The sequence below is a fragment of the Armigeres subalbatus genome, chromosome 2, assembly GCF_024139115.2.
Source record: "Armigeres subalbatus isolate Guangzhou_Male chromosome 2, GZ_Asu_2, whole genome shotgun sequence".
NCBI lineage: Eukaryota > Metazoa > Arthropoda > Insecta > Diptera > Culicidae > Armigeres > Armigeres subalbatus.
This window is the reverse complement of record NC_085140.1, coordinates 358,828,190-358,840,703: the sequence shown is the minus strand read 5'-3', so window position 1 is coordinate 358,840,703 and position 12,514 is coordinate 358,828,190. Positions and strand designations below refer to the sequence as shown.

The 12,514-nt window shown below is 38.3% G+C and overlaps 1 protein-coding gene across 3 annotated transcripts in view; it reads left to right on the top strand.

Annotated features, from left to right (window-relative positions):
* The window catches only part of LOC134212979 (protein vestigial), a 110,986-nt gene that overhangs the window by 88,539 nt on the left and 9,933 nt on the right, over positions 1-12,514 (top strand). For all 3 annotated transcript variants that reach the window (XM_062691393.1, XM_062691392.1, XM_062691394.1), the window contains exons 5-7: positions 1,121-1,212; positions 1,279-1,457; positions 1,551-1,624. In XM_062691393.1, the coding sequence (XP_062547377.1) occupies positions 1,121-1,212; positions 1,279-1,457; positions 1,551-1,624 (345 nt within the window). The remainder of the gene's footprint in view (positions 1-1,120; positions 1,213-1,278; positions 1,458-1,550; positions 1,625-12,514) is intronic.

Genomic DNA, 12,514 nt, shown 5'->3' with positions numbered 1-12,514 from the left:
TAGAGCACTGCTCTCGTTAATCGTTAGAACTTTATTTGGCAGCTATGCAGCTCGAACGTTCGTTACTGAAATAATTGAAATTATGTAACAAGCAAGCATCTCACAGCAATTAATTTTACCCAAAATCCAATTGTTCGAGTTCGCATCTGAAACGCAACCCAGATAGAGCCTTCACGAAAAATCTAACGTCATTCTCCTGACCAACTCGGACATCTAAAATGCTCAGCTCAATCCCACTCACCTCTCCTTTTTCACGACATTTACCGCCATGATATCAACCAAATTGCAACACTCCAGTTTGATCTACGCCGCCGCTCCACTCAGTGAACTTTACCTTTTTCTTGCCAAACTACTAAATGCCTTTCCAGTGAATTTTGTACCCGTTGGGAGCTGAACACAGCCAAAACCAACAACGGCTGAAACGACAACAGGGGCTGTTCCCTTCCGTTCCAAACCATAAACCCTAATTCACCCTCCTCGTGCCGTGAACACTTCCAGAAATTTTCCCGCCATCGCACGGTAGTTTCCACTATTCTGGCCGCTGTCTCTGTGTTTCTCTGTTTTCGTTGGAATTCTGTTTTACTTTCGTCCTCGACTTATAGCCGCGGAGCTCGCTTCTCCCTAAACCAAATACCATTTCGAGGCTACTCGTGATCGGGACCTATAGGTTCCATGGCCACATGGTACCTGTGTTGCAGACCTGAAGTCGCTCCCGCTTGTATGGCTGAAGCAGCAAACTTTCAACTTCACCGAAATCGATTAAATGTTATTGCTCTCGGTGTTGTTTTGGGGTTTCTCGACAAGTTTAAAAGAACTGTAGTGCGAATGTGCTCCACAAGAAGTGGTCTGTTTTAAAGGAATATCAGCCAAACAGATCGCTGCTGGTTTGCTTTTTACATGTAACTGTCTTCATTTCGTGACTTATGCCGCATTTCCATCGGCGGAAAACATCACATAAAACAGTAACATAATGGGGGTCTGCATACAAGATTTTTGGGAAATGTCACCCGTTGACGCTGTTGTCATTGCCACCGATCTCAAAAGTGAAAAGTTGTATTCAAACGTACCATGAAAAACCAAATTTTAACATTTCTTTTTTTATTCTCTATCTTTTTTCTAGAAGGTTACAGTTCCATGTCGAGTCGAAACTTTCCTCCTTCCTTTTGGAATAGCAACTACGTCCATCCTACACCCGCGCCTACTCACCATCAGGTTCGTTGCTGCATAAGCAAATCTAGACAAGCCCATAGTTGAATAAATCCGTCTGTCTTTTTGTAGGTTTCCGATCTCTACTCGACCGACGGAGGCTATTCAACGGACCCGTGGCATGCAGCTCACTATGGGTCGTATGCCCATGCCGCCCACGCACATGCAGCCCACGCGCACGCCTATCATCACAACATGGCGCAGTACGGTAGCTTACTGAGGTTACCTCAGCAATACGGGCACACATCTAGGTAAGGGGTTGAACATATGCAGGATAGTTATGATTACAGAAAGCTAAATATGCACAACAGGATCAAATTCTAAATTTTGTTTTTCCTCATTAGGTTACATCACGAGCAACAGGCGGCACATGCACTGGAAAGTGCGGCTGCATATTCTAGTTATCCAACGATGGCAGGTATGTGAGAATTATCAGATTTGGCAATAACTCTAATAAACCATATTTTTTGAGAAAAAAACTTGAGTGTTATGAAACAATAGAATTTTTAATTCGTAGCTCTTTGTGTTGTTATTTATTTTAACTGATAAGACTATAAACAAAGACAGGACATGCTCCAATTAGAATTCCAAATTAACTGTCAGTGACCGAGCAAGAGACCTGTCATTAAAAAAAAAACTTTGTTTGGTGAGGGTAATCTTCATTTTAAAAAATAAATATGTTTCCGTCGGCATGAAGCATGAAGTGTCCTTGGCTACAATTATTTCAAATTCTGGTCAGCTTCTTCTCAGCAGATGAATTACCCTTTTCATCATCACAAATCATTCAAAATGACTCGTCCAATCGAATAATACGGAAAAGAAATAGCAACAGCAATCCAACTGACACAAATCATCATTCGTCATATATTGGATTGGTATCAAAGTGATGCTACCAGTGTTCGCAAAGTTTCAGCACATCACACCGCCGACATGAAATTCCAACCCTAACCTGCTCCGTGCTAGAGGAAGCGCAAGGCCAAACGCTAAAACGTCAGGAATTCACATTCTGTCCGACCGTGTACTGTCCACCATGTGATCTAAAGCGACATTTTTTGTTATCATCATTCATGCTTCTCCACCCAGTTGTAGGGCCATATCTGCTACTGTTAACATTCACTCATGAGCTTCTTCATTTTTCCGAACTGAAGCCACTTCCAAATCAAATTCTTCACATTCCTGTTCCTATGTGCTGAATTCGCTCTGTCCAAAGGATAAATTCACGCGTCGTTCTAAGCTACTAATATGGTGTTTAAAAGCAAATTGAAACAAGCACAATCCACCTAGAGATGAAGGTGCCTTTCCCGCATGCTACTGAATAATATAAAAGCCTTTCATGACATGCTTATGATGGCAAATTATGCCAACTATGCTGGATATCCTATTCATATGGGACAAATATGCGATTGTGGGCATTATAGTTGTGTGACCGTCCAATGGACCAGCCATTTGGCCGAATGCCGTTTGACCGAATTGTTAACAAAAATTGACCTCAGATTACGAGTAATGATAAATGAGAAGTGAGTAATGAGAAGTGGAAAGTAAAAAGTGGAAAGAGTAAAGGGAACTGAGAACAGAGAACTTCTTCCTTCTTCCCTCTCCTCCTTCTTTCTTTTTCCTTCCTTTTTCTTCTTCTTTTTTTGTTCCTTCCTTATTCCTTCTTCCTACTTTCTTCTCCCTTTTACTTTCTCCCTTCTTCTTCTTCTTTCTTCCTTATTCCTTCTTCCTTTATCCATCTTCCTTCTAATTTCTTCGTTCTTTATTCTTCCTTCTTACCTATTCCTTCTTCCTTTTTCCTACTTTTTTCCCTTCTTCCTTATTCTTTCTTCCTTCTTCCACCTTCCGTTTTCCTTTCTCCTTCTTCCTTTTTTTCCTTTTTCCTTCTTCCATCTTTCTTCTTCCTTCTTCTTTCTTCCTTTTCCTTCTTCCTTCCTCCTTTTTCCTCCTTCCTTCCTCCTACTTCTTTCTTCCTTTTTCATTCTTTCTTCTTCTATTTCCCTTCTTTATCCTTAATTCTTTCTTATTTCTTCTTTGTTCATTCTTCATTCAGAAATTGCTTGCTACTCGCTACCAATAACTTCACACTACTCATTTCTCATTTGTTGCTTCTCATTTCTTGCTGCCTACTACAAACACTCCTTACTTCTCACTACTCACTACTCACTTCTCACTTCACACGCTTAATAAGGGGCCGTACACTAATAACAATTAAGCGATTTTTTTTTTTGAATTTTTCAGCCCCTCTCCCCCCATGTAAGATTTTTCCCATGCAAATCCTTTTTTATTTATATGGAGCGTATGAAAATGGCAGACCCCCCTCCCCCATAAGTGCTTACGTAATTAGTGTACGACCCCTAAGGAAATACATTTCAACTATTCGGCCAAACGGCATTAGGCCAAATAACCCAAATGTGTAGTTTTTGTTTTTTCTGTACAAATTTTACTGAAGAGTCAGGTTTTCGTACATCTTTTACAGAAATAGGCTTTATGGACATGGGTCGTCTATTACCCCAGAAAACTACCTTGGAAATTTTTATTTTTGTTTTCCGCACGCACATCACCAACTTAGCAAAATTATAACGAAACAAAAACAAATCATCAAAAAAATATTTTTTCGTGAAAAAACAAGCAACATTTTCCACAAAATTGTACCATTTAAAGTAAAGTAATTATTTCCTAAACATTTTTCATAATTTTTAATAAAAATGTTCCAAGGCAATTTCCACTAGCAGCTACTTGGAATAAAGATGCAATATCTCGATATAAATTTGGAAAATGTATTTATTATCCAATATTCAATGTTTGATTTTTCATTTCCAAGTCTGTTGTAAAAATATTGTTACAAAATTGTATATTCTTGAATGAAGTAACAAGTAGACATCAGTCGAGAGCTTCACAAAACTGTCTACGCCATTATTTCTTTTCGATCAAACAAATCATTTTCGATACGGGATGACAACCTTTCTGTACGCCAAAATTCTACACAGAAAACCAAAATCTTTGATTTGCAGCACGTTTCTTACAAGTCGCTCCAAAGGAGAATCTTCCTGGTTGTGACATTTCTCTAAGCTTCTTTCGGAACGGATCTCAGACTGACAATATGATGAATTTGTTGAAACGAAACAAACCGGCCGCATGATGATGAATCAGACGCGCCACACTTCACGAACCTTCTAACTCCGTGGCGGTGACCGAGCGGCATGTATTGGAGGCAGCTTGGAGTATAGGACAAGACGTTCCCCTGCTCAAATATGTATTGTCAAATCTACATTCCACCGACAGACGTGGTAGTCGTCGCCGTCGTCGGCCACGACTCGAGCGCGGCGTCATAATCACCGTCGATCATTGTCTTAGGTACCACGTAGAAGCAGGAATCATGTGCCGACAACCGACGGGAACGATGATGACTGACGGAAGATATCCGAGGCTATGATGGAATGCACAAAGCAACACAAACGATTCGTTTGTAACGATCCGACAAATCACCAAACATATCAAAAAATGATGCGGGATATTAGAACCTTTTGGTCCGAAACGAAATGAAGCAGCTTGTACTGATAAGAATCTCCATTTTCAAATTGTTTCATTGTGATTGTATGCCACTCTCGATGAACTTGAATGAGAATTTTTGCGTACATCGTTCGAAAAGTTTAGAATGAAAAGTGCTGTTTGTAACGTGTTTTGCAAATTTACATGGGGTTACTGCCCCTTGAAATCGTAACATGTACCCATTACAATCCAATACAAAAAATTGGAGCGTAAACAGCTTTGTTTCTCATTTTTATGATTCTCACAGTAAGTAATACTGACAGCAATGAATAACGACACAGATTAAGCCTAAATGTACCTAAATCTTTCATTTTACAAATATTTATGATTTAAGTGGGTGCTACATTTAAGAACAACTATTTTAATAAAAAAAATAATAAAGGACATGTGGATATTGTTATGTCTAACGATGGGTTTTCCTTCCTGCTTCTCAAAAAAAAATGTGATAACAGAACTCATATTTATATCCAAAATTGCTTGATCCATAATAGAAACCCATGCATCATTTGTGCCACAACTTCTTGCTTTGGTTCCTACTTATGGCGAATCGAACTTGTTCGACAATTGGTAAAAAGATTGTCAAAAATGAAGAAAAAAGATGTTTTGTTATTATGTTTTGTTTATTTTGGATGAAATTAAAGATGTAATCGTATATCTATATACATAAAAATGAATTTCTGAACCTTATAGACTCCGAAACTACAGAACCGATCGGCGTGAAAATTTGTATGCAGAGGTTTTTGAGACCGGGGAACGTTCTTAAAATGGTTCGAGGCCCCTCCCTCCTTTGGAAAGGGGGGCTTCCATACAAATGAAACAGAAATGTCTACACAACTCGAGAACTAAGCAGAGAATAAATCAATTAAAGACGAAACAAAGTTCCTCGGGTCTGCTAGTTATGAATATAATCTATTGATTTGCACATGATATTCGATGATTTGATTTGTAATTGCCAATTGGTCATATTGTAGATCAAGTTGAAAACCGAACTTAGCTCTCGCGACAATCGCATTTTCTCCCAATTCCGAATGTCGCAGCTGCATCGCGAGTGGTGCGCATGATGGCGCATGGCTATGGCATAGATGCGCACTACTCGCGATGCAGTTGCGACATCCGGAAATGGGAGAAAATGCGATTGTCGCGAGAGCTCAGTTCGGTTTTCAACTGGATCTACAATATAATGCACGGTTTGACACACACATTTTTTGAATGGGTCACGCCGGGAAATTAGGAGGAAAAAAATATTTTCACCTTGACGATAATATTCTAGGGTCAAAGTGTCTACAGCAAAGTCAAAGCTTATTACATACCCCATTCGATTTTGGCAACACGTTCGGAACATTTGTGTTGCCAAAATCGAATGGTTTTTTTTTTCTCGTGATTCTTCACATTTCTTCACTTATTGTGACCTTAGACATACACACATCTGGGGGGAAGATGATCATTTTTAAGACAAAACATGCAATAACAATGTGTGTTTACATTTTAAATCGACACAAATATTTTCAAAACATGTACTGCTATACGTTGCAATAATCAACAACTTTAGTTTTCTGGAATGTGTTCGCATTTATTCAAATTAATTAAATTATCACACATTTTTTGAGTAATCTGGTTGAAGTTGATCAAGACAGCTCTACCAAAATATTTATGATTTATCCGTCAAAATACTCTACGTTACTTGTATGAATGTTGAATTTACTACGTAATTTGAAAAGAAAATAGCTATCGCTCTTTTTCCTCCACGAAATACATTTTCATGATTATAATCGAAAAACTCGGATTTTCTACCTTGCGGTAACATTACTTGAAAAAATTAGGCAGTTTTGACTGACACATCAAATGATCATCTTCGCCTCAATGATCACCTTCCCCCCATATGACGGTACTGTGCCACTTTTTTAAAGAAAAAAAACATTTGTGTTGCCAAAATCGAATGGTTTTGTTGCCAGAATCGAATGGCTTTGTTGCCAAAATCGAATGTTGCTAAAATCGAATGGGGTCTGTATTTAAGCTTTATTTAAAAGTTTGTTGCAATAGGGTGGTCCCACTATATTGTGAGATAAATGTTCTAGAAAGTTGATCCTGATTTAATGTTGAGGCATTTTGCTCAAAACCATTGCTGTACGTCGTTTGTATCATTAGTTATGTTAAGAAAATTATTTTGAGTTTTTTAGTGGAATGTCTTCACTTGTCATAAGACGAGTTTGTACAATCCCATTTAGTTCCACCACTTAATTGTACCTTGACAGATACGTATATTCATTAGTTGGGATAATTTCAAATAATAATGTTAGGGTGACCCTTTAAAATCAATATTTTGATTGTAACTTTTTAGATTTAATTTTTATCGAAGTGACGTCTTCTAAAAAATTTTAAAGCATAAAAAATACCTCAAAATTAAATAAGGAACAACTTTCCAGAACATTGTACGCTAAGATAAACAAATGTAGTTGAACAAACTTCAAAATAAAGCTGAAATAATAAGCTTTGACTTTGCTGAAGACACTTTGTTCCAAAAAATATCATCTTCAAGATGAAAATAATTGTTATTCCTAATTTCCCGGCGTGACCAATCGTGCTTTGGCGCTGTTACTACGACTGGTTCATCTACCCTATGAGGATTACGGAAGAGATTCTTCAATAAAATCTTATTAGCCTGCTTCTTAAATTTTTAACATGCATAAATCGTTGTATAAATAATTAAAATACCAGAAAGATTTTTAAATTTTGGGGCGAAAAAGTGCAATTATTTGAAAACGATTGACTGACTGCCATAAGCAAGTGACTTTTCTAAAAATAGTGAAACAAATAAATTGGGTGGAATTTTACTATATGACATCGAAAAACGTTAATTCAAGGACAATCCTCAAGGAATCAATATTTAAAAGTACTAGCGTTCTCAAGGGCAGACCACTGAATACGGAAGCAACGCACAACTGTCATCTTTATTATTTCACTCATGGTGCACCGCAAACACCCATAAATCACCCACACCCCATTTTCGCCCACCTATTTTAAAATCTTTATTTCTGGAAAACTAGTCGTTGAAAACAGGTTAAGTTCACCTTTTTCCATATCTGTTCACTTTTTGTTTATTCATATATTTATTTGGTAGGCACTCTGTGTTCTTAACCGCTACTGTGCCAGGAGATCTACTGTGGTATTCTGTTGAACAGAGTCCAAACAAAATCTATAAATCCATAATTCGTTATTGTTGTCGTTGTCTCATCGTGAGTCCATTGTGTCCGTTTGTCCATGTCATGTATCCAATGATCGTTGCATTTTTCGGTTGCCATTTATCCGGGTAACGTTGGAGAAATGCCTCCGAGAAGAACAAGCTGTCAGCCGTCATCAGGCAACCGTACGGTAAGGCGCGTACCCCAAAACGCCACTGTATGAGCTGCGAATCCGGTGACTGACGAGGGTTTGGTGGAGGGGCTGGGAATCGAACCCATGATCATTCGCTTGTAAGGCGAACGTGTAGCCAACTACGAAACGGGACCCCGTCTGTTTAATAATTGTATGGAAAAATATAAACTTTCACTGTTTTCAATAATGACACGCAAAAAAATATTGCAGTCTAAACTATCATTCCGAGGGTTATTTTAAGAATATGCACCGACGATTTTCAGCAGATAGCAAACCTATTTAATTTTACCATGCGCGCAGTCAAAATCAACTGTGGCCCATGCGGAGTGTTGTCATATGAACTGAAAAAGTTGTGTATTTCTCTGAAACCATGGTAAAAAATACTGAAATTTCAAGGTAGTTTTAAAAACAGAGCGTAGTCTACAAAATAGTAGTTTTCACCACGGATTTTTTTCTGTGTAGGAATGAAGATTTTAAAATAGGTGAGCGAAAACAGGGGTGTGGGTGATTTATGGGTGCCTTACCCTAATAAAAATTACAGTTATGCGTTGCTGCGTATGTTTTTGCCTTTGAAAACGCAAGATATTTCAAACTCCGAGAGGATTGTCCTTAAAGTTAATTGGTTGCTTAAGGAAAACTTTCCGATTTGAATAAGTGTGATACCAATGGTTAATCTTCTTTTATTGCGGAAAGGTAACGTCATTTATTACGGAGAGGTCAACAGTAATTTGTCCGAAGTCCACAAGACCGAAAGTTATTTGGGCGAATACAGACGAGCTTCCTTGTATCAATATTGAAGGGGTCATCGAGTCATGGAAATGTCGAGATGTGAAACAGAACATCCTTGGGCAGCTGTTCATACGCACAATCACAGTAAGCAACAGAATATTTTATAATTTGGCAAAATTTGCTTCCATGAATCGGCATTGAGTCTTATAACATGGAGGGGTCCACTCCCAAGAAAGATTTAAAGTTTTATAACGCTCTTGAAGACCACAATTTACTTTTCAAGAGTCTTATAAAACCATCATAAAACCAAATAGTTACTATGGTTGTATGCAGGGCCAGATTTAGGAGGGGATCGGGGAGAGCGTGGCCCCGGGCCCCCACAAATCTTATGTATCAAAACCAACCTTTTTTGAACATTTTGAGGCCCCCACACACTGTCGTCCCCGGGGCCCCCTTCTCGCTAAATCCGGTCCTGGCTGTATGTCATTTGGCCAAACAAACCATACACATTTATTTTTTTTTACCGGGATCTCAGCAATTTGTTCAACTTTTATCGAGATTCGCACAGCCGAGACACAGCAAACATATTTTTCGCTGAGTTGCTGAAAATCAGCAAATAATTTGCCGAAACCCAGCTAACAAACCGGAGTTTTGACGCGATATCAGTTTTTTTAATTTCCTGGGCACACGGCTGTGCGGATTTTGCCGAGCTGCAAAAATAAAAACTGAGTGTGTAAGGCCGAAACCCATGTGGCTGAAAGTCACTTGGACTAAAATGTCATTTGATTTCGGCCAGATGACTTTCGGGTTAACATATTATTCGGGCAGATAGCTTTCCTTCGAATGACTTTTGGCTAAACCATGGGAAAAGCTGGTCGCTATAAACTGACGTTATACGCATGACTGTCTCATGTATATAGGAAATCCCAGCACACATGGGACACATATGCGTATAACGGCAGTAAAGTCTTCGACCGAAAACCATTTGGCCACAAGGCCGAAGGTTATTTTGGCGAATATGTCATTTGGCCGAACAATTTATTCCATCGAAACCTTTCTGGCCAAGACTGCCATTTGCCCGAAAACAACAACTAGTCATTTGGCCGAAATAAACCACTTGGTATTTTGTCGAAATGTACAAATCTCGAGCAACATATGATTAGGGCCGTAAAACCAACAATACTGAACTGAGAAAAATGATGTGCAAATGTTCTATGACTAATTTAGTTCATTGATTGAAGTAGTAACTCATTTAATTGCCAAAAACATGAAAATGGTTAGAATATAGCAGCAGATTGAGATTAATTGAAAAACCATTCGAAATCTACAAAAATTCAGCTAACACAAAAATCGCGCCGATTACTCGCATTACCGGCAACACGTCTGGTTTTTAAGCCGTTTGCTCAAAGCTAGTACCACCATCGGGTTTGATAAGATTTGCCAGCCAGAGTAGTTCTGCTATGTGATATATCAAAAACCTAATAAAAATATACATTTTAAAATAACTTGAAGCTAGTTTTTCTAAATAAACAATATAAAGTGAACGGCCTAAAAACCAAAGCAAATATTCCGCATGGTAGCTAAGGGCGCCAACAAAGGACTTAAAAACCACTACGGTGCAAATAGTTCATGAGACGTTCACCCAAAATAGCAATAAATGTGTTTCTCAAGAGATATTAAGTACGGAGTTTTACTTAGGATAAAGAATCATTTACAAAGCAACCGTTTATGCTAGAAAATAAAAAATCGTAATTTTGGTTCATAAGCCATAATCATATGTTACGCGAGAAATGGTCATTTAGCCGAATAGGTCATTTGACAAAAAAAAAACCAATTGATCGAAATGGTCATTTGGCAGAAAGGGCCAACTGTCTAGCTTAGTACTTTCCATTTAATTCCACTACGGTATGTTAGCTTTACAGATACGTATTTCGACCTCAACTGTGAAGCCGTTTTCAGTATCTCGTACTTGACTCGACTTCGACAATAGAAGACGTTCCACTAGAAGAGCTTAAATAATTTTCCAGAAAAGGCCATTCAACTGAAAATGCCATTTGGCCGAAATGAACTTTTTCTTATTTTTCTTATTGGCATTACATCCCCCACTGGGACATTTGCCGCCTCGCAGTTATTAACTGCGAGGTTTCGAAGCGAAGTTACCATTTTTGCATTCGTATATCATGAGGCTAGCCCGATGTTACTTTTATGCAAAGGGAAGCCGAGAAAATTTCAAACCCGTAAATTTCCTAGACCGGACTGCCAAAAATGTCGTTTAGTAAAACTAATCCTTTGGCCTTATTACCCGTTCAACAAATGACGTTTACGGTTGTAATTCCGGCCACATGACCTATTCGGCTAAACAACTTGTTGGGGCAAACGGTGTTTTCGGCCAAACTACCAGTTTGGCTTTATGTCTTTTTCAGTCAAATGACATTCTTGGTCAAATCGTTTTCAACCTATTAACCTTTTCGGCCAAACTTTCAATTCGGCCGAATGGAACTGGGGGTGCAAGTGCTCTATTAAATGGGATAGTACTACCCGATCTGGAGTTAGCCTTGCGAACATAGGCCTAGGATTGCCAATCCGTAGACGGCGAGTTCGATTCTCGATCCGACCTAGGATGTTTTCGGATGAGAAACATTCTCGGCTCCCTGGACATATTTAGTGTATCCATTGTACAGAAATATTTATTTATTTGAACACCGTCTTCAATTTATAAGTTGTACAGGCCTATTGTTTGACTTATTTATATTTTAAACACTAATTTGCTAACATTGAAATCAAAAAACAAATACTTCAGTGAATAGTATGCAGCAAAAATCTCATGGATTATTTTGACCGCAATGGGTGCGTTGATCACGGATCCCTAGCAGGTGGTGATGTTTTAGTTGAAGAAACGGTGTATGAAATCCAACATTCTCCAAGATGTAACTACAGTCGATGTTACACGATATGACGTCAAAAATAAACATCCTTTGAAGCATCACTCGACGGTTTGCTAATGGTTGCAAGCAGTGATGGGAAATGTCAAAAAAATGTCATGGGGTTGCTATTACTAATTTGCTAATAACTTTTTTCAAAAGTTGTTTACAATTCGGATTTTTCTATTAACATGTAATGCTTAAAGGATCCTACAACTTTGCCAAACAGGTCATTGTTCTAAATATACAGTGTGAGGCATGATAACGAATTTAAAAAAATGTGAAAACGGAATGTCATGACATTAATGTCATTTGACACTAATTCGGCTCTCACGCCGCCAATTTTAGTTTTAGAGCAATGACCTATTAGACAAATTTTTAGTATCCTTTGAGTGCTTTATGTTTTTATAAAACATACGATTGTAAATTACTTGTGAAAAAAGTTATTAACAAATTAGTCCCATGACATCGATATGACATTTCCCGTCACTGGTTGCAAGTCAATCAAAGCACAATGGTTTTGGCGCCAGATTTGTACTCCATATTCGAATATGCTCGCACAATGGATTTGCATTTAGTCGAGTTCATCTGCATACCATTGATCTTACACCAGTTTGAAACATATTCAATATCAGTTTGCAAAGCACAGCAGTCTACCAGCGTTTTTATGGTGCGGTAAATTTTCAGATCATCCGCATAAAGCAGTTTCCCGTAGTTCAGGTTATTACACAGGTCGTTCA